General features: G+C 37.5%; 1 protein-coding gene and 1 pseudogene across 11 annotated transcripts in view; both read right to left on the bottom strand.

Annotated features, from left to right (window-relative positions):
- Nucleotides 1-207: 207 nt before the first annotated feature.
- Nucleotides 208-22478, bottom strand: part of RBBP8 (RB binding protein 8, endonuclease) — a 112327-nt gene continuing 90056 nt past the window's right edge. For 10 of the 11 annotated variants that reach the window (XM_037031857.1, XM_037031833.1, XM_037031867.1 and 7 more), the window contains 7 exons: nucleotides 21084-21172; nucleotides 19793-19910; nucleotides 15605-15748; nucleotides 8937-9006; nucleotides 5360-5456; nucleotides 1862-2003; nucleotides 208-580 (listed from right to left, as the gene is read on the bottom strand). In XM_037031857.1, the coding sequence (XP_036887752.1) occupies nucleotides 483-580; nucleotides 1862-2003; nucleotides 5360-5456; nucleotides 8937-9006; nucleotides 15605-15748; nucleotides 19793-19910; nucleotides 21084-21172 (758 nt within the window). In that variant the 3' untranslated portion in view covers nucleotides 208-482. Of the gene's footprint in view, nucleotides 581-1861; nucleotides 2004-5359; nucleotides 5457-8936; nucleotides 9007-15290; nucleotides 15449-15604; nucleotides 15749-19792; nucleotides 19911-21083; nucleotides 21173-22478 lie in introns of those variants that run through there. The other variant, XM_037031877.1, reaches the window with a different exon arrangement.
- Nucleotides 18468-19543, bottom strand: LOC118977103 (endonuclease III-like protein 1; annotated as a pseudogene).

The raw sequence follows: 22478 nt of genomic DNA, 5'->3' as shown, positions 1-22478 counted from the left end.
AAGCTGGAAAGTTAAAATGACTATTAAAATTTAGCCTTTTAAAAAAAAGACTTAAGCGTCAGACATTGGCATGACCTGCAGAAGAGCAACTAATCTTAAGAGAATGAAAATTTGTAATGATTACACAAAATCACTGCTGAATGTAAATACCAACTGAAGACAGAAAAGAAAGATCTGACGGTAACAAATCACAGACTATAATTATCATATTTTCAAAACTGTAATTAGGTAATAGCAAACAACTCTTAAGAGTGCAAAATGAAGGACCTTATTGTTTAAAGGTGCAAAAGTACAAAAACACACAAAACAAACTTATCCATAGAGTTGTGTGGTGGGTAAATGGGGCTTAAAAATGTACTGAACAGAAAAATGACTTATAAATCATTTTACAGAAGATTAAAAAAATCAGTGTTTAATATCCCCATTAGCTATAAATAACCAAAAAGAAGAAATTGTATTCTATCAGGTTTTTGCTTCAACATCTAGGTCTTCTGCTCCTTGCCTTTTGGAGAAAAGATTGCATTGTAAGGCTGCCGCCGTTTTGGACGAGGACAAGGATCAAGATCTTCCTTAATGTAACCTTAAAAACAAATTAGAAATTGAGAAGACTGTTCTGCAACATAAATTTCTTTCAGCACATATCCAGTAAACACTGTCTTACTTAATGACTTGTAAGTTTATGTGATTCTTCTATTAGCTGAGTGATGCTGACCAATGATGTCACTACTGAGCATCACTTTCCTCATTTATACTAACAATAGTAGCCACAAACATTTAGGAAATGTGTCATCTACTTTGTCTCAGACAACACATTCCTTTGAAGTAGCTTCCACTATATCTATTTCACAGATGAGGTGATGGAGACCCAGGGAAGTTCAATCACTCAAGTTCCCAAAACTAGGAAGTGGAAGAGCTGGGACTTTGCCCGAGACCTGTCTGACTCTGGAACCAGAGTTCTTAAGCACTTTCCTAATCTGCCTCCCATAGGTTGCAATGGGGACAATGGCTACACACAAACCTTTATTATTACAATAAATTCCAGGTGTTTATCAAAAAAAACTTTTTGTAGCAGCTATTCATTCAATGACATGCCCCTATATTCTCCAGACTATCTGATTCTCCTCAGGTGTAAAATCGTGTGGTCTGAAGGAGAGAACTGTGCTCCAACCATACCCCTAGGCCACATTCACAGTGCAAACAGACTGGCATCCAGACTGCCTGATTTTGTGCGAGGACCAGGCAGAGGCATTCTGTCAAAGAAGACCTGATTTGGCTTGTTAATGGGGAAAGTGGAAATACAGTAATGGACGTCAAAGACTTTGCATCTTTTGGGAAAACTATCTTACCACTAAACATTGGAAACACTAAAGTTACATACATTATCGAATTATATTAAATACAAGTGTTATATTTGAAGGAGCTAGTTGCATGTCAACAATTTTCTAAGCAAACAAACAAAGGCCTTTTTTACTCATACATGGTTTAAAAATAACCAGCAGTCTGGGTAAGTGAGGCTTTAAAATCTTAAATTCATAGTTGCTTTAAAGGTAAAACTTTGCTGGCAACTTGTATAAAACTATTCACTTTACTAAAACTCATTTTGATGATAGCATGAAAAGAGTAACTGCTTTCTCAAACCTGGATGGTAAACCAGGATCATGCACACACAATCATGCTGAAGTCATTATAAATAATCCCTGACTCCAACGAAACTATGAGCTGGAGGTAAGCCTTTTATCTTTAGGAATTTATTTTCATGTCACAAAACTATTGCCCATGGTAAGGAGAACCATGGAGAAAAGGTCAGTTCTTGGGCGTATTTAAAAAAGTATCTTGAAAATATTATAATCTATACTCTCACCTCTTTCCACACAAGTCTGAGTGGAAGGAAAACCAACTTCCCAGAAGTTCTCTGGTGAGTTGGGTGGAATGTAGCGGAATCGGTGTCTCGAACAGGAAGCCAATTTCTTTTCTCTTTCTTCTGCTGGAATGTCTGCATAAAACTAACAGGAAAAACTGGTTAAGTCTTTCACTTAGGGATAACATGGAGTGTTATGCTTACTGATTATAAACTTGAAGCTAAAAAATCTACTTATTGAAATATTAGGGATGTTAAGGAAACTTAGTACTTGCTGATGATAGTAATATCAATTACTTACTAATAGTAATTAGTGCTGGTCTGTGAAATGCTTGCTTCACAAATGAGAAAAGAAGATTGTGTTACAATGTAAACATATTGGACACATGGACAAAAACTAAGGGAGGTGGCAATGGGAGGGAGGTGGGGAGCACTGGGGGGGGGTGGGCTGTTGGGAGTAAAAGTCAGAATAACAGTTAAAATAAAAAATAAATAAATAAAATAAAATAAATGAAAAAAAAAAACATACCAGCCTCCTTCATCAGTAAAGACTCACAATTGGCAAAAATGCCAGCTGAACTTTACGATGTGCCTAGTGATGCAGCTGATTTGTTTACTGGTGCATACTCTTCCCCTCTGTCAGACCAGTGACAGGAATGCAGAGGCCTGCACTTTGAATAGCACTTTCTCAATTGTTATTTGGATATAATGTATGTTTAAGTAATTTTCCTATGCCTACAGTTTTTTAATACACAAGTTTAAAGGCTCTGAATGCTATATATAGGCTTCATAACTTTCCCCTTAAACTGTACTTTTCAATTAGATCAAAGGCATGTAATTTTTTGTAAGTGCAATCATAAAGACCCTGAACTTCATGCAAGCACGGATGAAACTCATATATGTACAAAATGTACAGGTCTTCAAGCTCTAGATCTAAAGAAAACAAAGAAGTGTGAAGTTTAGGAGAACACAAATGTAGGGTCACATAATCCAGCTAAATTCATTTTATAGTTGAGAAACTAAAAATCAAAGATATCGATAATTTACCAAAGTGGCAGACTCAGAACAAAACTTAAGTTTGAACTAAAGGTTTTTCATATTTTTCTTTTACACAGTTTAATGAAAGGCTTTTTGAGTATCTCCAAAATAACTTTTTGTGGGGTACTTTTTCATCATCCTCATTGACTTCGTTACTTTAGCTTGGGAAGTGGGATGGGCTGCCCTTTGAGAATCACAGTTATCAATCAATGTTTGAGAAACACCATCACCCAATTACAACGTATTCAAAAACAATGTAAGCCTGCCCTGGCTGGTGTAGCTCAGCGGATTGAGCGTGGGCCTGCAAACCACACGATTGCAGTTTGATTCCCAGTCAGGGCACATGCCTGGGTTGCAGGCCAGTTCCCAGCAGGGGACGCATGAGAGGCAACCATACATTGATATTTCTCTCCCTCTCTCCTTCCCTTCCCCTCTAAAGATAAATAAATAAAAATTAAAAACAAACAAAAAACCCAATGTAAGCCTGTGTGGTTAATTTTAACACAGTGAGCAAGTGGGAGACAGGTAGAAAATGAAGTCAGAAAAAGTGGGATACCAGAGTTTACTGTCCTTGATAAGGGCTTTAGGTTCTATTTACTAGTGAGATGAGAAGATATTTAAACATTCTGGATAGAGGAGTGACATGACTTAACTTTTATTCTAGAAAGATCATTAGGAAAAAAAGTCCATTCATTGCTGTGTGAGAAGTGCACCATGAAGAGAGAAGAATGAAAAGAAAAGGGGATGGGGGTGGGGGCATATGGAACTCTGTACTTAACACTCAGTTTTACTGTGAACCTACAACTGTTCTACAAAGTAGTTTATTAATTAAAAAGCAGATACAAGGAAGGCACTTTAGCAGCTTTTCCATTAGTTCAGACTAAACATGATGCCTTGGTCCAGGGATTAGTGGGCGAGATAAGTGACTGAAAACAGGATCACTACTGAAGGCACAATCAGTGGGATTTGCTGATAGGTTAGTTATTGATCCATGAGAGAAGCAGTAAAGGCTAACCACTCTTAAAACATAAGATATATGTTTTAAACAACTAGAAGGGTGGGCATATAGTAGACACAGAGGTGAGGTTTGGGAATTGCAAGTAGAAATTGAGTATTTGCTTTTGAACATGTGAAATGTGAGATGACTATGACATACCCACATGTGTATTACATATTCCACAGGAAGAACAGACGATGGGATATATTTAGGAACTGCAATCTTACAGGGAACATTTAAATGCATGGGACTGGCACTTTCACCCGTGGTCAGAAGGAGTAGACTTGCCCTCCTACTTTAAACTAAAACAATGGAATAAAATGTAGGAAACAATGTTTTTCGGAGACTGTAAAACAGACAGAAATTAATCCTGAAAGAAGGAAAGCAATTAACAGTGTTTCTAGCAAAAGAGATTTAAAAATATATCATAATTTTTAAAAAGATTTTATTAGTTTATTTTTAAAGAGGGAGGAGTGAAGGGACAAGGGAGAGGGAGAGAAACATCAATCTGTCCTTGCCTGTCACATGCCCCCCACTGGGGACCTGGCCCACAACCCAGGCACGTGCCCTGACTGGGAATCAAACTGGGGACCCTTTGGTTTGTAGGCAGGCACTCAATCCACTGACCCACACCAGCCAGGGACATATATATATACAATTTTAACGTGCTTGGTTATCAAATTTTCTTGCCCAGAGCTGTTAAAAAGGAAATTTAAAAGAGGAAGGAAGTTGTTGAAAGCTGACATCTGGTAGTGAATAACAGAGAAGAAATAAAAATGGCACGTTTCAAGAAAACACAGAACCTGCCTATTTACAGAACTACTTAGTAATAGGATAATTAGTACTATCTACATATTACAGCTGTACTATCCAAAACAGCCACTGTACAAAACTATAACTGTGTTCTAAGGATGAAGTAGTAGAGTCTATTCATTATATTTTGTTTAGAAAGGAAAATGGGGAAAAAATAAGTTTATGGTTGTACCTGTTATTTAGAGAAAAAAAAAACAATTATGAGCAGATCTCATTTCCAGAGTACTGGTGTGAATAAAAAATTTTATAAAGTGTCCTGTTGGAATATTAAAATTTCCCCCCCAAATTAAATATATAAGAGCCTTTGCTGTAATGTAACCCAAGGGCAAATTAAAAACAAGCAAACAAACAAACAAATAAATATAGAAAAGAAAAATGGCACAAATGTCTTAAAATGGTAATAAGAACTTGTTCTTATATTCAGATTCACTAATAAAAATGTAACAGAAATTAAGGGCTTTCATTTTCATCTACTTATGCCTCTCTGGTCCCAGCCAGTATGCTCTTTATTTATTTACTCTGTTATTCCTGGCTTAAACTAGGTTTCCTGATACAAATGTGCTTTGTATCTATGATTTTTGAATCACGCACTCATGCTCTATAAAGCCATACCGTAAAACACCCAACTGCACAGCACTGATAACAGTACTTACAAGTTCACATTCCTTACACGTGTGTCCAAGCAATTTTCTTCTCTCTTCTTTTTTCCGAACCACCTCAATATGAGGAAAATTTTGTAAGCCAGTCTCTCTGGGGAAAAGATGAATTAAATTTAAAATTACTGGTAATCTATTTGTTACTATAAAAATCTTTGATTCAGGTTTTAAATTAACAAAGGTGAGAGCCCATGGGAAGAAATAATCCCAAAACATTCATTCATTTTATTTGAAATGCTTATTCAGTATGTTTAGGAAAACAAATATTTCTTTATTCATTCTTCACTATTTATTTATTAAGTGACTACTATGTGTGAGGTATTTTTATGGGTATTTTTCTCTGAAAAAGATGAACTATTTCTTCCTCTTTTTGCCTCTGGCTGAAAATAATAATTAGGAGATAAAATATAAACTAGCCTAATTAAAAAGGAATACTATATTAAACTCAGGAATTAGTATTCTATAACATAACTAGGAAAGAGACTACTGCTTCTGTTAACTTGGATTTCTAGCGCTAAGAACCCGTATTTCAGGGCTAATCTACTCCATGCCAAAGAACGGTTTCATCTATTTGTATGTCATTTGCTATTTGCTCTAAAAATTTGTTATGCTGCTTCCATCCACCCTACACTCTTCAAAATACTAGGCAAAATTATCATTTGCATTTGTCCTCAAATGGATCAGATCCTATTGGGAAGCACTGGAAACCCTGGAAGAGCCAAAACCACTGAGGTACAGATCAAAAAGGTGTGGAGTACTCTGGAAAGAAAATGCCATGGGAGCAAAGAACATTTTTTGAAATCTTTAAAAAAAAACAATACAGAAAAATCCATACTGACAAGATAGGTAAATGAAAAATTATGTGATGGTGTATATATATACACACACATTAATATTAGAAGCACCCCTGGTGAGTTTAAACAGTCTCATTCACAAAAACTGGGTTTTTAAAAATGACCTGCTGGTGACACATATTCTACTTTGGGGTATTTTGGTCACAAGCACCTCTGGGCGGCAAGCACTTTTCTTAAAAACAAACCAAACAAAAAAGCTTTCATTATTGTAGTTCAAAGTATATGAAGTTATAGCTCCTTTTGTGCCTAAACAAGAACTTTCAGACAATGGAGTAGTCTGTATATTTAAACAGGGGGATGACGAAAGGATGCACAGAGATACTGCCATCACTGTGTTTCTTCCAGACAGGTATGGAATCTTAAGCTCACACAGAACGTAACTTGGCTATATCCATTCTTCTGAATACTATCCATTCTGTTTCTGTGAGTGCTGTAACACAGCAGCAAATTAACTAGTCCACGGGCATCTGTAGCAGGCCCCAAAGCATCACCTAACAGGTGCCTAAGCTTCTTGCCCCTGACCCGACACAACCCACCCACCCAGTGTTTACTAGTACTCTCAGTGGGGAAAGGGACCGCGGGAACTCGGAGACTTGTACCACCCCCACATCTTCATCCTCCTCCTGGACCTCCAGATACCTAACAGTTTCAGAATAAACAAAACTACTCAGATACTTTTTTAAAAGTTAGTGAACTTCTAATATGAAACACCTGAAATCAGTCTTTACTCTGCAATCTCACTTCTAGGAATCTATCCCGAAGATACACAGGTGAAAACTTGAGAAGAAAATGCAAAAGGCTATTCATTGCAGTGCTATGCATGTTAGCATCCCTATGAACAACTCAAATGTCCATCGCTATGAACTATGGTACAGTCAATAAAGTACTATGAAACTGAAAAGAGAAATGAGGAAAGCATCATATACTACAATGAGTGATTTAAATAAAAACAGCAAAGGAGAGAGAAGCATATATATAACATTCTACCACTTGTCTAGGGGAGAGAGTTTGGCTACAAGTATCTATACTGACATGTGTGTGACACACACACAAACTTAGTTTTATTTTTAAAATACATGGGAGATCATAAACTTTAAACAAATGGATAGGAAGCTAACAGGGTAAAAGCTAACAGATAAGAGATTAGACTTATTTGTATATACCTTGTTTTGTAGCCTCTGGTACCTTGTACATAATTTACCTTAATTTCAAAAAGAATTAAAGATAAAACAATTCCTAAAAAATAAAAAGGGAAATAAAACAAACCTGGGTACTGAGTTGGTGGCGTAACTACATAGAAAATAATTATCCAAAGCAACTTTAAAACACAGTGAACTAACTATACAATTCTGATAAAATGTATCTTAAAAATAAAAAGACACAAAAACTCTTAAGCCATTTTCCAAAATCGTATGCCTGGCGAGTCTGAGTTATTCTGAGACTGTTTTGTGTGTGCACTGTGGAATAAAGTTAAAGGAGGAATGATGTGGGTGGGACCAAAAAGTGGAATTCTCAGGTGGGAAAGCAGGTATAGATGTGACACAGGAAGTTACGTAAAAATTCGGCAGTCCTGAACTTAAATTGGAGCTATCAATATAAATAGGTGTAGTTCACCTTAAAAGACAAAATAAAACAAAAACTTTTATTTCTAACTCTGTCCACCTAAAAGATCTAGAAACAATGACCAGCAGCTGGAATGAGCAACCTCAGTGGCTAGACTGGGGCCTAAATAGCATTTCTCAATTAAAAACAAAACAAAAACCAAAAAACTAGAGCTCTTGGAGAAATAACAGATTCTGGTAGATTCTCAGCCAATGGCAGGAAGTGTATAAGGGACATCTGTCATACCAGAAACAAGGGAGCTATGAAAGATGACTAGAGTCATATCTATTCAAAGAGGCTTCAAGTGGGCAAAGATGGGACAATTTCAATATCAGTAAGTATAATAACTGCAATGGATTGAGACATCAAATATATATAAATCCATGAGTTCATAATGATAAACTTAAACAAACAAAAAAAACCCCCTAGTCACATTTGAGATGCTAGGATACTATTTCTTTGAAAAACTGGTAAATAAAGAAAAACAATCATTTAGCCACAAAATGACTGCTTTTATCTGTTAGAGTCTTACAGACATCAATAAAAATGTATCTTAGTCTGTCAGATTTCTAAAATTGACAGGAATAAAAGTATAAGGAATAATTTTGCTTACCGAATGACTCAATTTGTCATCATCATAACTTAAAAGGGAAAAAAAAAGCATAAAAAAACCTTGGGAGTGAATTACCATGCCTTAATTCATTTCTAGAATGAGTAATACATGATTGAAAGTTACAGAATTTAGCAGAATGTGGCATTATAATTCAAAATTAACTTGCTTTGAAGGTTTAAAAATCCTTATAATTCTGAAGCACAACTAAGGCTTACCACTAAAAGCCTTAAAGTTGTAGTGCACAATTTAAACAATTCCCAGAGTTCATATAAACTTCACAATAGAACATGTTTAAAAATAAAGCAGAGGAAATAACTATGACAATTATTTTTTAAAATGTAGTGGTGGTAAAAATTTCCTTATTTATAAAATTTGTCACTTTTATAAAGTCTGAGTTCTGGTTTTGTTAGGGTCAAAAGGTAAAGGAACACACTCCATTAAGCCCTGACAAAGAAAGCTGTTTTACCTCCAATCACATTGCTGGTATTTATCAAGACCAACTTACCTGCCATTATTTTTAAAATATGGCCCCACAAATGCTTTCTGTATGACTTTATCTTGCTTATCACCATGAGCTGTAAACAAAAGAAGCACACCAAAAAGGAATGCAAAATTACTAAGAAATAATTAGCTTTTGGGGAGGGGGGTAAAGTAGGGGAGAAGGGCCATGTACCAAATCTTCCATTTTTATTGGGTTTCATATTCTAGACCCCTGGGCAACTCACTAAAAATTTTAATAACTTATTTTCCCCTTTCTTTTTCATCTGCATAATAAGCAAGAATGCTAATTATCTCACCTTAAAATTAATACTAGCGAGGTAAAAATCATGTCTAAAAGTATTTTAGATTAAAAAGCTACATATAATAGTCTCTACAAACACAGGAGAAACTAAAAAAGAAAAAGTCTAATATACTTTTATAAAAGCATTTTAGACTTTAAAGGATCTCTTCTATCATTTGACACCTTTTAATATGTTTCACTTATTAGTCCTGTTGATTTTTATGTATCTTTAAGGTAGGTTATAACTAGGAAATATAGAGATTAAAAATTTTATCGGAAAGTTGAAAAACAACTAGAAAAGCTAGAACTCATCGACTCTGAATCTGAAGTTTTCTAGACTCAAAGAGACAACTGATTATCAGCTGTTCAAATAACAAAATTCACTATGCATCGTGCTCAGTTCTGGATGTGAAGTGTAGAATGAGAGAGTCCAGGTCTCCTGTCCTCATGAATTTCATATGCAGTGAGGGAAACAGACACTAAGCAAGCAGGGAGTTAAACATTAAGCAAGCAGACACCTAAGGCTTATCTGAGGAAGAACATGTAGGGTGGTAACAGATGAATAACAAGACAGCCATGGGAAGAGGTAGGAGTGGGGAATGTTTTAGGCAAAGGCCCTGAGATAGGAAAATGTAAGTTACAAAATATAAGAGAAAGCCAGTGTGGTTGAGATTCAGCAGAGAGAGAGAGATGTTGGAGATGAGAATGAAGAGGTGGGCAGGTGCCAGATCATAATGGACACTGGAGGCCAAAAGGAGCTTGAATTTTATTGTTAAAGGCAACAGAAAGCCACTGAAGACTTTTTTTTTTTAAAAAAGAATCTACTTTATTGAAGTATAATTAACATACTGAATACACTGATTTTAAGTGTACTCTAAATTTTGACAAATGTTTATTCCAGTGTACATTTCAAGATGAAGAACATTTCCACCACCCCTGAAAGTTTCCTCGTATTCCACTGTTTTGCACAAGAATGCTCTTATGTCTCACTGTCCCCTACAATCACTGATTTCATTTTCATCACCATAGCTCAGTCATGCCTATTTTAGAACTTCTATTAATGGGATTATATAGTATGTATCCTTTTTGATTTTTTTTAAAGATTTTATTTATTTATCTTAGAGGGGAAGGGAAGGAGAGAGAGAGAGAGAGGGAGAGAGAGGGAGAGAGAGAGAGAGGGAGAGAGAAATATCAATGTATGGTTGCCTCTCATTCGTCCCCTGCTGGGAACCGGGAACCGGGAACCTGGAACTGGCCTGCAACCCAGGCATGTGCCCTAACTGGGAACTGAACCGCGATCGTGCAGTTCGCAGGCCTGTGCTCAAGCCACTGAGCTACACCAGCCAGGGCCCTTTTTTTTTTGCATTTTTCTAACAAGTCTTGGTGATGCATTCATGTTGCTGAGTCTAGCAGTTACCCCTTTTTGTTGAAAAGTAGTATTCTTCTTAAGTACACCACAATTTCTATTTATCTACCTGCTAATGGACTTCTGGAGTGTTTCCATTTTTTAAAAATGTTTTATTGATTATGCTGTTACAGTTGTCCCATTTTTTCCCCCCCTCACACCCTCTCCCACCCACATTCCCCACCTTTAGTTCATGTCCATTTGTCATACTTATAAGTTCTTTAGCTTTTACATTTCCCATACTATTCTTACCCTCCATTTTCTACCTACCGTATATGCTACTTATTCTTTGTACCTTTCCCCCTTCTCTCCTCCTCCCACTCCCCTGTTGCTAGCGCTCCATGTAATCTCCATTGCTATGGTTGTTCCTGTTCTAGTTGTTTGCTTAATTTTTGTTTTAGGTGTGGTTGTTAATAATTGTGAGTCTGCTGTGATTTTACTATACATGTTTTTTATCTTCTTTTTCTTATATAAGTCCCTTTAGCATTTCATATAATAAGGGCTTGTTGATGCTGAACTCCTTGAACTTGACCTTGTCTGAGAAGCACTTGATCTGTCCTTCCATTCCAAATGAAAGCTTTGCTGGATAAAGCAATCTTGGATGTAGGTCCTTGCCTTTCATGACTTGGAATACTTCTTTCCAGCCCCTTTTTGCCTGCAAGGTCTCTTTTGAGAAATCAGCTGATAGTCTGATGGGAACTCCTTTGTAGGTGACTGTCCCCTTATCTCTTGCTGCTTCTAGGATTCTCTCCTTCATTTTAATCTTGGCTAATGTAATGATGATGTGCCTTGGTGTGTTCCTCCTTGGGTCTACCTTCTTTGGGACTCTCTTTGAGCTTCCTGGACTTCCTGGGAGTCTATTTCCTTTGCCAGATTGGGGAATTTCTCCATTATTTGTTCAAATAAGTTTTCCACTTGTTGCTCTTCCTCTTCCCCATTCTGGTACCCCTATACTTTGGATGTTGCAATGTTTAAAGATGTCCTAGAGGTTCCTAAGCCTCTCCTCATTTTTCTGAATTCTTGTTTCTTTATTCTTTTCTATTTGGTCATTTCTTTCTTCCTTCTGGTCCACTCCATTGATTTGAGTTCCAGTTTCCTTCCTATCACTATTGGTTGCCTGTGATAGGAACCAATAGTGATTTTCCTTTATTTCACTTAGCATAGCCTTCATTTTTTCATCTAATTTGCAACCAAATTCAACCAATTCTGGGAGCATCCTAATCACCAGTGTTTTGAATTATGCATCTGATAGGTTGGCTATCTCTTTGTTGCTTAGAAGTACTGGCTCTGGGGCTCTGAGCTGTTCTGTTTGAGCCATAATTTTTTTGGTCTTGTCGTGCCTGTTATGTATGAGGGGTGTAGCCTTAGGTGTTCCCCAGGGTGGGTCAACCCAGTCACTGGGTTGTGACTCTGTATGTGGAGGTGGGGTCCGAGAGGGAACAATGGCGCTTACTCTACTCTGCCAGATTTCAGTCGCTTCCACTACTTCCCCTAAGCAAACTGGGCCCTTCTGGTCCTCATCCGTGTGGGTGGGCTTGTGTATGTACCCACAGGAGGTCCCTGTGGGTCTCTCCAACGACCTTTCCAATGAGGCTGGAAGTCTTTCCCGGCACCTCAACCCCCACAGGTGTTTTCAGTGTTTTGAGGCTTTATTTCCTTGAGCTGGAGCCCTGGGTTGCGTGGTCTGTCTCATGCCCCAGTTTTGCCTGGTTTATCTGCATGCTAATGTGAGACTACCAGGTCCACCAGCCACCTCGCGTGCCATGCCCCTCCATAATCCACCACTTCGATGCGTCCACCCACTGCTATCTTGCACGCCCAGGGTGCACCAGCCACCACTTTTTTTGCCTCAACCTCTCTCCACCCAACTCCACGGCCCCCCCAGCCCCCGCCCCACTGGTCTGGATGAATGTGTCTATTTTAACTGCTTGGTTATCGGACTTCCATATAGTTCAATTTTCTGTCAGTACTGCTTTTTTTGGTTGTTGTTTCTAAATTTTTTTTGTCCTTATTTTGGTTGTGCGAGGAGGCATAGTGTGTCTACCTATGCCTCCATCTTGGTTGGAAGCCCTTGTTCCCGTTTTGAGCTATTGTGAATCACACTGTTATGAACATTCCTGAACACATTTTTCTGTGAGCATGTTTTTATTTTCCTTGAGTGTATCACACGTAGGGAAGGAATTGCAGGGTCACAGGATAGGTGTCTGCTTAAATGGCAAAAAACTGACCATTCTCAATAAAGCTGTTAAAAAACCTCACTGAACTGTTTTCCAAAGCACAATTTTATAATCCCACCGGCTGTGAATGAGAGCTCCAGCGGCTCTTCACTCTTGCTGATGCTAGACAGTACCAGTCTTTTAAACCACTGCAGCAGGTGTGAAGTGGTATCTCTGTCCCAGATATCCAATAACGTTGAGCATCTTATGTGTTTAGTGGCCGTTCAAATACCTTCTTTCCATTGAAAGGTTTTTAAGCAAGATAATACAAGCCAGTTTATATTTAAAATAAATCACTTTTGATTCTCTTTTAGAGACTGAACTAGAGTGGAAAACTAAGTGATATAAAAAGACCAATTAGGAGGCCTGTGACAGAAGAGGAGTGGTGTAGACAAGGGTGGTGACCACAGAGGTGAAGTGATACAGGATGCATTTTGGAAACAGGATTGCCAGGGTATCAGATTGGGCGTGAAAGAAAAAGATGACTGTCAAATCACTATCTTTGGTAAATGTGAGGATAGGTAATGGAATTTAATGAGACCCTGAAAGGCAGGGGAAGATCAAATTTGGGTAGAAAAATAAAGATTCTTAATTTGAATATACTGAGTTCAAGGAATTTATAGCAAAAAGGTAACTGGATTCAAATCTGAGGTTCAGAAGGCGAGACTGAGGCTGAAAGCATCTTTTCCATTTGGCTCCAGAACAGCAGCACATATTCTCATTTCCCTCATGACATGTCACTGGCTGCAGCTGCTTCACAATATCCTTTACTGGTTCTTCTTTATCTCTGTTTTTAAAGTTGTCATACCTCAGAGGTAAGAACCTAAAATGCTTCCTTTTTCTATTTACATTCAATATGTACTTTGATAATCTCACTCAGTTTCACAGCTTTAAGCACCAAGTTGCAGTTGCCCCTCAAAATCACTTCTGTATTCTGCCTACTAAAATCAACTGCCTACTAAACAACTCCATTTGAATGGCTAGTTTAGTATGTCCAGAACTGAGTTTTTGATATCCTCCCCCCAACCTGTTCCTTCCTATAAGGAAAGACTTGGTAGAGCTTTTAATATAAAGGTCAAGAAAAAGAATAAAATAAACAGTAAGCGCTATAGTACACACTTGGGTGACTAGGCAAAATAAAAACATCTGAAAGGTAGGACATAAATGGAAGCTGGTTTGGATGCGTTAAATTTAAGCTGTTGAAGCAACACAAAAGTAGCAACACTGAGATACGCAGGATTGGGATTTATCAGGTAAGTCAAACTAGAGGTGCAGATCTGGGATCACAATTTCAGAGATGGTTAACAAAAGCCTGAGGGAAAATGATGCAAAGGAAAAAACCAGAGTGTTGGGGGCAATCTAGAAAAAAAAAGTTGTCAGAGTTCAAAAGAATGCTGGAGCACTGTCACAAAAGCTAAGTGAGAAGAAATTTTCGGATTGGTCAGGATGAAATGCAACTTAAAAAAAAAGAGAAGTTAATTATATCTTGTAAAAGAATATCCTTTTTTTTGAAGTGCACCCAACTTGCAAAAGGCTCTTGTTGAAGGAAAAAAGTGAACTGAACAGTTATAGATTTTAATCATAAAATTTGCTTGACCAAGTTTTTGCTATAGAGCATGCAAGCAACGCATGCCGTTCTTTGTCTGCATTTAGGTTTTCATTCATTCAGAGCTCAGACTTGTCATTTAAAAAACCTGATAGAAGCACAAGGAAAAAATAATGAAGACAGACTGTATCAGAACAGAAGATGTGATCATTTAAATCAGCATGAAAAATACCTTTGCACAACATTAAAAATTCTGACCGTTTTGCTCACAAGAAGAAAATGAGATATTTAGTGAGAATTTTAACTAACTTGCAATTCAGACTTTCTACTTAAGAGCTTCACTTAGAATATGCTTCTTTTGGCTGCTACCCAACAGTACAAACTATGGCTTCTTACGAATTTTAAGAAGATCGATCTATCTATCTATCTATCTACATCTATACTTAATGTAACTATATATATATTTATCTATGTAGATATATATAGAATCTTTATCTATCTATGTAGATATATATATATATAGATAGATAGTTACATTAAGCATTTTGTCTGAGAAGGTAAAGCATTCCAAACAGGACATGAGCCTGAATTTTCTGCAAAACCCTCTTTTCACTCTATTATAATCATTAATTTTATTGCTTAAAAAAGAAGTTTCTAAAAGATTTTATGAAATTTATGCATATATTATAGAAAAATCTATAATATCAAGTCAAGGTTAATTTCTAAGTCTTCTTTAAAATATTTTATTTATTTTTAGGGAGAGAAAGGAGAGAAGGGAGGGAGAGAGGGAGAAGAACATCAATTTGTGGTTGCCTCTTGCACGACCACCCCCCTACTGAGGACCTGGCCTGCAACCCAGGCATGTGCCCTGACTGCAAACTGAACAGTGACTGTGAACCAGTGACAGTTTGGTTCACAGGCCAGCACTCAATCCACTGAGCCACACTAATGAGGGCTAATTTCTAAATCTTGAGGAGTATTTCAGTTATATAACATGTTAATATAAGGGGAAACTGAGTGAAAGGTACAGGGGAGCCCTCTGAACTATTTTTGTAATTCTCCTATTAATCTTAAAAAACAAAAAGAAACCTGTGAAAAAGAGATTTATATAAGCAACATGAAACTTTAATTGTTAATATACCAGCATCCGTTAATTAGCCTCATGACTTAATTTACTGAACTTAGTGTAACCGAGAAGCCATAATTAGTAAGAAAACAGCCTTACTGTTTGGTTTCTTTGTGGCAGCTGACAATTCCTCCTCTTTCTCCGCTACTTGGGGGTAGCTATCTGCCAAACAGGACTCATACTCTTCATGTGTTGTCCGATCAAACATATCTTCCAAGCTATCATTCATGTTTCTTTCTCCATCTATGTAGAAGAGCATTGATTCAGGGTAACATGCAAGCATTTTGCTTTCTATACAGACTAAGATGAAACTTTTAGTAACTGCCACAAAGTAATTCCTATGTACATGAGGCAAGAACAAACCCCTAAGTGCAGGTCGTTACTGTACAGTCACAACACCTTTATGTTGTGGCTTTGTGTGTCCTTCACTTGTGGTGAAGAGAATGCTAGTTTTGTTATTTTTATTACAAACACTGAAAATCTCTTTTTCCCTATCAGGTCATATATAATTCATACTAAACCAAAAAGAGTCCTATCAAAGAAACTATGAAGAATAGGATATATATCATAATGAATAAAAAATACTGTTAAAAACAAAGTGTGTACTAAAAACAAGGTGGCATCAAAACCTCTAGAATTTTGCTTACCTGCTTATTTTTCAAATGTGGCAGCAAAAACAGTATTTTCTTGCATTATCATTAACACTTGGTAAGTACTGTTAGTGAATTCAATTCCATACTGGACATGCAAACTGATAAATTCATCTTCAGAGTATTAACTACATATTATATAATCACATTTTTAAAAAAACACACCAAAATTTACTAAAATCAGAAATATATTCAGTTGGCTAACAAATATGACAGAAGTTCCACTATAAAAAAAAACACCATCTCCTCCAACCCAAGGGGCTCTAGCACCCATACTGTATTTTATCTTTCTCCAGTACTATCCATCATCTATGTTACCAGATATTTGCTTGTTTCTTCCCTATTAGAATGTAAATTTCATGAGCTAAGTATTTTTGTTTTGTTTACTCACTGTTTCCAGTTCTTGGAACACTTCCTGGTATAGAATTACAGCTCGATATTTACTAAATAGTTAAACATTTGTTTACTTTTCATTTTGAGAGTCAAATGTCTAGATAAAAGAGAGAACTTCTAAGTGCCAGGCAGTGTGCTAGGCATTTCCATAGCATTCCGTATATGCTGGCAGTAAGTCACAGTAAGTCGCTAATGTTTTTTTGGGGGGGAGGGTCTGACTTCTGCTATAAAATACTTGAGTACAGAGACTACATCCTACTGATCTTTCTATCACATCTATAAGTCTTAACACTGAGCAGGGATACAAAAAACATCTTGTGAGTTGAAATGTTAGCAGCAATTGGGAGTTTTTATTGGTGTTTCATTTTTAATGATTTCTAAGTATTAAAAAGGTTTACCTTATAGGTCAAATGGGCAGACTGTTTTTTCCAAATACAGCCTCAGGGATATCTTCTATCCCATGCACTGTTTTTACAACATGATCTTGACACCCCTCCCACTGAATAGTGAGGGCCATGTTTCACTTGCTTTGAACCTAAGCAGGTCTTTGGGACACTATGCAACTGCTGAAGCCAGATCATAAAACTGTCATTTATCTCTATCTTGCTCTTTGGGGATTCTCACTCTGGGAACTTAATCTCCTTTTCTACGTGATGAAAGGGCTTAAACTAGCTCTCACGGAAAGATCATAAGGAGAAGCCCTGAGACTAATTGAGGAAAGATGCCAAGATGCCATCTGTAGCCCTCTGCTCTTCTAGTTCCAGCCACCACCTGCCTACACCTGTGTGAGGCCCTGAGACAAGACCATTCAGCCAAGCCCTTCCTGAATTCCTGAGCCACAGAAACTACCAAAGATAAGAAAATGTTTGTTTTAATCCTTTAAGTTACTGAATTAATTTATTATGTATCAATAGTCACACAACACCTTATTTAGCTAAAATTATTTGTTCAAACTCATTAGCTGGAAGTTCCAATGTCCCTTCTACATGATACCTCCTTCAAATATATTGGGGAACTATCATGTTCTTTGAATCAACTAGATAAATTTGAAGCCAAAAGTAGTCAAAAGTTAGTTTTTCCCCTTCCTATAAAAATGAGAAAAACATTACCAGGAACTGATATCACAAACAAAATAATCTTAAAAGTAAAGTACCTTCTTAAGAAAATTACTTGTGTCACTCACTATAAAAAGACAATACACGACTACTAAGGTTTTTCTTTTAATAGGTACTGTCCTCCCACAACTCAGGCAGCCAGCTATTTGACCATATGAATAGTTATTTCTAAAGAACAAAGAATTAAAGCAAAATATTAAAATTTTCTCTCACGTACTGCATTTGGGGAAGCAAGAGATAAGGTGTCTCAGAAGAAGTGAGACCAAGAGCAGCTGTTTCATTACTTAGCCCTGCACAGGTAGCCTACAGAATCAGAGACACGCAAACCTGTCTGAATGTCCTCAGTGCCCAACAGCTGATGGTTGGAAAATGCCTCTGCTTTTTGCACTGCATTGCCAAGTAGCAGGTCCTACATCTTCAATTCATAAGGATGATAAATGAAACTAGCTCCAGTCTACTTGAACTTGTGTCAGTTTCTTTAGTTAGGAATGTTGCTGAGATTGTGTCAACCAAAATCCTTCCTGTGTTCCACCTCTTTTGGAAAAGCAAGGCTTTGGATGAAGATTTAACAGGTTCTCAACACAAAGGGTGTAAGACCCTAAATTATTCCTTTTTCTGTAGAAGCAGAGAATGGCAGAGTAACTATTGTTCTTCATTTACTGTTAATTTGCAAATCTAAACTAACCCCTCAGGACACTCCCTCCCCCATTTTCGCCTTATGCAATTGCTTTGTAAAACTATATTCCTAAAACAGGACTTTCAAAAAAAACAGTGTCTAAACCAAGGATCGGCCATTTTTTTCTTTCTTTTTTTTCCTTTCAAATCCCCAAGCTTTATTATGAATAGGTTGCAGCTCTCCAGCAGAGCTGCAGAAGAGACACAGCCTTCAGAGCCCATGTGCGCAGGTGCACACAGGGCCTGACTGAGGCCGGCTTAGCAGCACAGGTCTGCATGGGTCTCCTCCAAGGACTTGGTCACCTTTTTTGTCCACCTAAGTCAGATGTCAATTCTGAGCACATATGTGTCCATTGTGATGCCCAACACAGTGGCCAAGGACACGGCCATGGCCAAGTGTGCCATTTTGGGCCTAAAGCCTAACAGTGCCACCAGCTTTGCCACAGAGGCTGTGATGTCCCCAGTACAGTGCTGCTACAGGATGGCACTGGTCTGTTTGATGTACTTCATCATGTTTCTCCAGAAGCCCACAGGGTAGACGAGTGTGACCAGCATGCTGTCATCTGTCTGCAGGATGCCACCCACCATCAGGCCCCGGACCCGTACCTGCTGCATGCACTGTCACCTGGTCTTTGGTCTTGCTATACAGCACTGATGACAGCAGCACCTGGCACCTCTGGACCTTTGGGGCACACTGAGGTTATAGTAGTGCTTAGCCCCCAGCTGGTCCAAAGGCACGTCCTTCCCATTCTTCACAGTGTGAGGTTTGCCAGCTGCTGCTGCCAGTCCTGAGGCTCCCAACTTGGCACCTTGAGTGGCTTGGTCCCTTCTCCTCTCACCATCTGAGGCCTCACAGGCCATACTGAGGCTTTGTGCCTCCTGCTGCTGCTTCATAGGGCAGTGGCTTTCCCTTCCTTCTCTAGTCACCTCTCCCCTCCAGAGTGGCACAGCACTCCTCCTCACACTCCACAGCCTGGACCCAGGTCTACCGCTCCAGCTGAAGACCACCATCCTTCATGCCCTGGCTTCACACCAAACTAAGCGAATTTTTTAAGGGTCACAGAGTAAATATCCGTAGGCCTTGGGGCCAGGCAAATCTCTGCAGCAACTACTCAACTCTGCTGTGTCAACAAGCAGCCATAGCCAATACATGAACAAGTGAGTGAGGCTGTATTCCCATAAAACTTTATTTATAAAACTGGCAGCCGGCTGTGGTTTGCTACCCCTGGAAACAATCTGAATTCTTTCTAAAGTAAAAGAAATTACGGCTAGAAATTTTTATTCCTCTGAAATATTGAGATTACGCTTTACTAACAGAAATCTGGAATTATCAGAACAGGAAAAGAAAACTCTGGTTTATGGTGAAGAGATCACCTGTGCTTATCAATGCAATGGTAGGACTATAAACTTCCCTCCATATTTTTACTAAAATAGTTTAAAAAATCATATCTTACTTGGACTTTTCTCTCCCTTCTGGTCTTGCTTCTTCATTTTTAAAAGCATAGTTTCAGTAACCAACGTAGAGTCCATGTCCACTGTCTCTCCTCCTGCTAGTCTCGACTGACTGCTATCCTGAATATTTAAAAATTCAAAACTTTAACAATTATCCATTTATGGCTTTATGTTTACTTTAAAAAGCATTTCTAGTAAAATACATATAACAAATCTTACCATTTTAATCATTTTCAAATGTATACTTCAGTAGCATTAAGTTTACTTTTATCTTTTTTTATATTTACTTTTATCTTTTAGGGATATAGACAGACTCAGGTTTTATGGCCTGTAAAACAGTTAGCTTCGATACACAAGAATCTCCTCTCCACCCGACAGCAGCACCTGGTACCTCTGCACCTTGGGGGACTGCTGCCAGGGGACGGGGCTACAGAGCGCTGCACTCCCTCAGCTTCCCCGTTGCTTCTCCACTCTACCTCACAGCAATGGACATCAGTGTGTACAAAGATCAGAAATTTCATAAATCAAACCTGATTTCTTAATGGATATATACTGCTTTAACAACTGATAAATACTTTATTAATATACTACCAAGTAAAAGAGAACTTCTCAACCTATATAAATTCTAAACATAAACCAAGCAAGTTATTTTTACTTTGAATTTTAAACTGTAGCCAATTGGGAAAATAAATTTTTTTCTTGATAGTACATTATTTTAAAAGTTAAAGCATATGATGAATTGTTTTGATAAATAATTGTTTTAAATAAAATAACTAGCATTCTGTATTATTTTAAAGCTATAATTGTACTTTCCAGCAAAGGTCTCTAAAGTCATAAAGTATTATTACTCTCTCAGATACCATAATGCTGGAAGAATAAACACTGTATTTTGCTATGCATACTGTGCACCCAAACTTTCAGGAAAACAATATTTTGCTTTAATTTTTTACTCAATTTATTATTATATATAAAACTGATTATCACATTGCACATGGGTACTGTTATTGCTTTCCAGAGTTACACTTTTATGCATAAGCATAAATAAAAGAATTAAAAACATTTATATAGATACGGAATTAGTACTACCCATGTATAATGTGCATCCTTATTTTTCCCTTAAACATGTGGGCAAAAAGGTACACATTATACATAGCAAATACGGTATTTTTGTTTCTGTTTTCTAAATAAGTAAGTGCAGGTTTTAAGAGGTATGTGATTATCTCCAGGCCACAGAGTGAGAGAGGAGAGTGACTAGAACAACCACGTGGGCTTTGGTTTTACTTTCTAACTTACCTTTGTATCTATTATAGTAACATCCATTCTACACTGAGAAAGGTCTGCTCCTGGATCTATACTCCACTGGATATTTTCAAAGGGCACATCTTAGACAAGGAGGAAAAAATATATGACAATTAAGAACAGATTTTAAACATTACGAGACACATGGAATGGGAGAAAAGTTTTGCAAATCATGTCTGGTAAAGGACTTGTATCTAAGATATATAGGAAACTTTCACAACTCAATATAAGACAAATATGTCAGTTAAAAGTGAGCAAAAAATCTTAATAGACAGTCCTTGAAAAAAAGCTATAGAAATGACCAATAAGCACATGAAAAGATGTTCAACGTTAGCCATCAGGGAAAGGCAAATCAAAACTACAGAGAGACACCATTTCACACCCAATAAGATGGCCTGAATCAAACAGACAGATAATAACAAGTGTTGGTGAGGATGTGGAGAAAATGAAACCCTCATATTCTGGTGGGAATAGAAAATGATGTAGTTGCTTTGGAAAACAGTTACGAAGTTCCTCAAAAGGTTAAACAGAGTTAGCCCATGGTCCAGCATTTCTACTACGATGTATAACTCAGGAAAAAAAAAGGAAAACACATCTACACAAAACTGTATACAACTATTCACAGCAACATTATTCATAATAGTAAAAAAGTCACAAAAATGATATGATTTCATTTCTATAAAAACCCCAGAAAAGACAAAGCTATAGAGACAGACAGCTATATTACTTTTATCTTTCAGGAATATAGACGGACTCAGGTTTTATTGCCTGTAAAACATATTAGCTTCGATAAACAAGTATCTTCTCTCAACCGGAGGGGAGGTGGACTAGTGTCAGGGGAGGGCCCAGGTAAGCAGTGATTGCTTAGGACTGGGGAAGAGGATTGGGAATGAAGAATGATTGCTAATGGGTACTATTCTTTCTGGGGTTTTTTGGATGATGAAAATGTTCTAAACTGAGACTGTAGTAATGGCCACACAACTCTGGGAGTATAAGGAAACCAGTAATTTTATAAATTTTTGAATTTTAATATGTAATTTTTATGTCGATATAACATTCTTAAATTTTTTAAAAAAGATTTTATTTATCTATCTTTAGAGGGGAAGGGAAGGAGAGAGGGAGAGAAATAGCAATGTATGGTTGCCTCTCACGCGCCCCCTGCTGGGAACTGGCCTGCAACCCAGGCATGTGCCCTGACTGGGAATCCAACAGTGATTCTTTGGTTCACAGGCCCACCCTCAATCTACTGAGCTACACCTGCCAGGGCTCAATATAATTTTTTTAAAGTTCAAATTGTAACATTGTTTGAAGGGATTTTCAATATTTGTAGAGATACATGACTACTACATAAGGTGTAGTTACAGAACATAAAGTGGTACAATATTAATT

Source organism: Sturnira hondurensis, unplaced genomic scaffold, assembly GCF_014824575.4.
Source record: "Sturnira hondurensis isolate 20B ecotype Veracruz unplaced genomic scaffold, ASM1482457v3 Scaffold0001872, whole genome shotgun sequence".
NCBI classification, from domain to species: domain Eukaryota; kingdom Metazoa; phylum Chordata; class Mammalia; order Chiroptera; family Phyllostomidae; genus Sturnira; species Sturnira hondurensis.
This window is presented reverse-complemented; position numbering and strand designations above follow the sequence as displayed.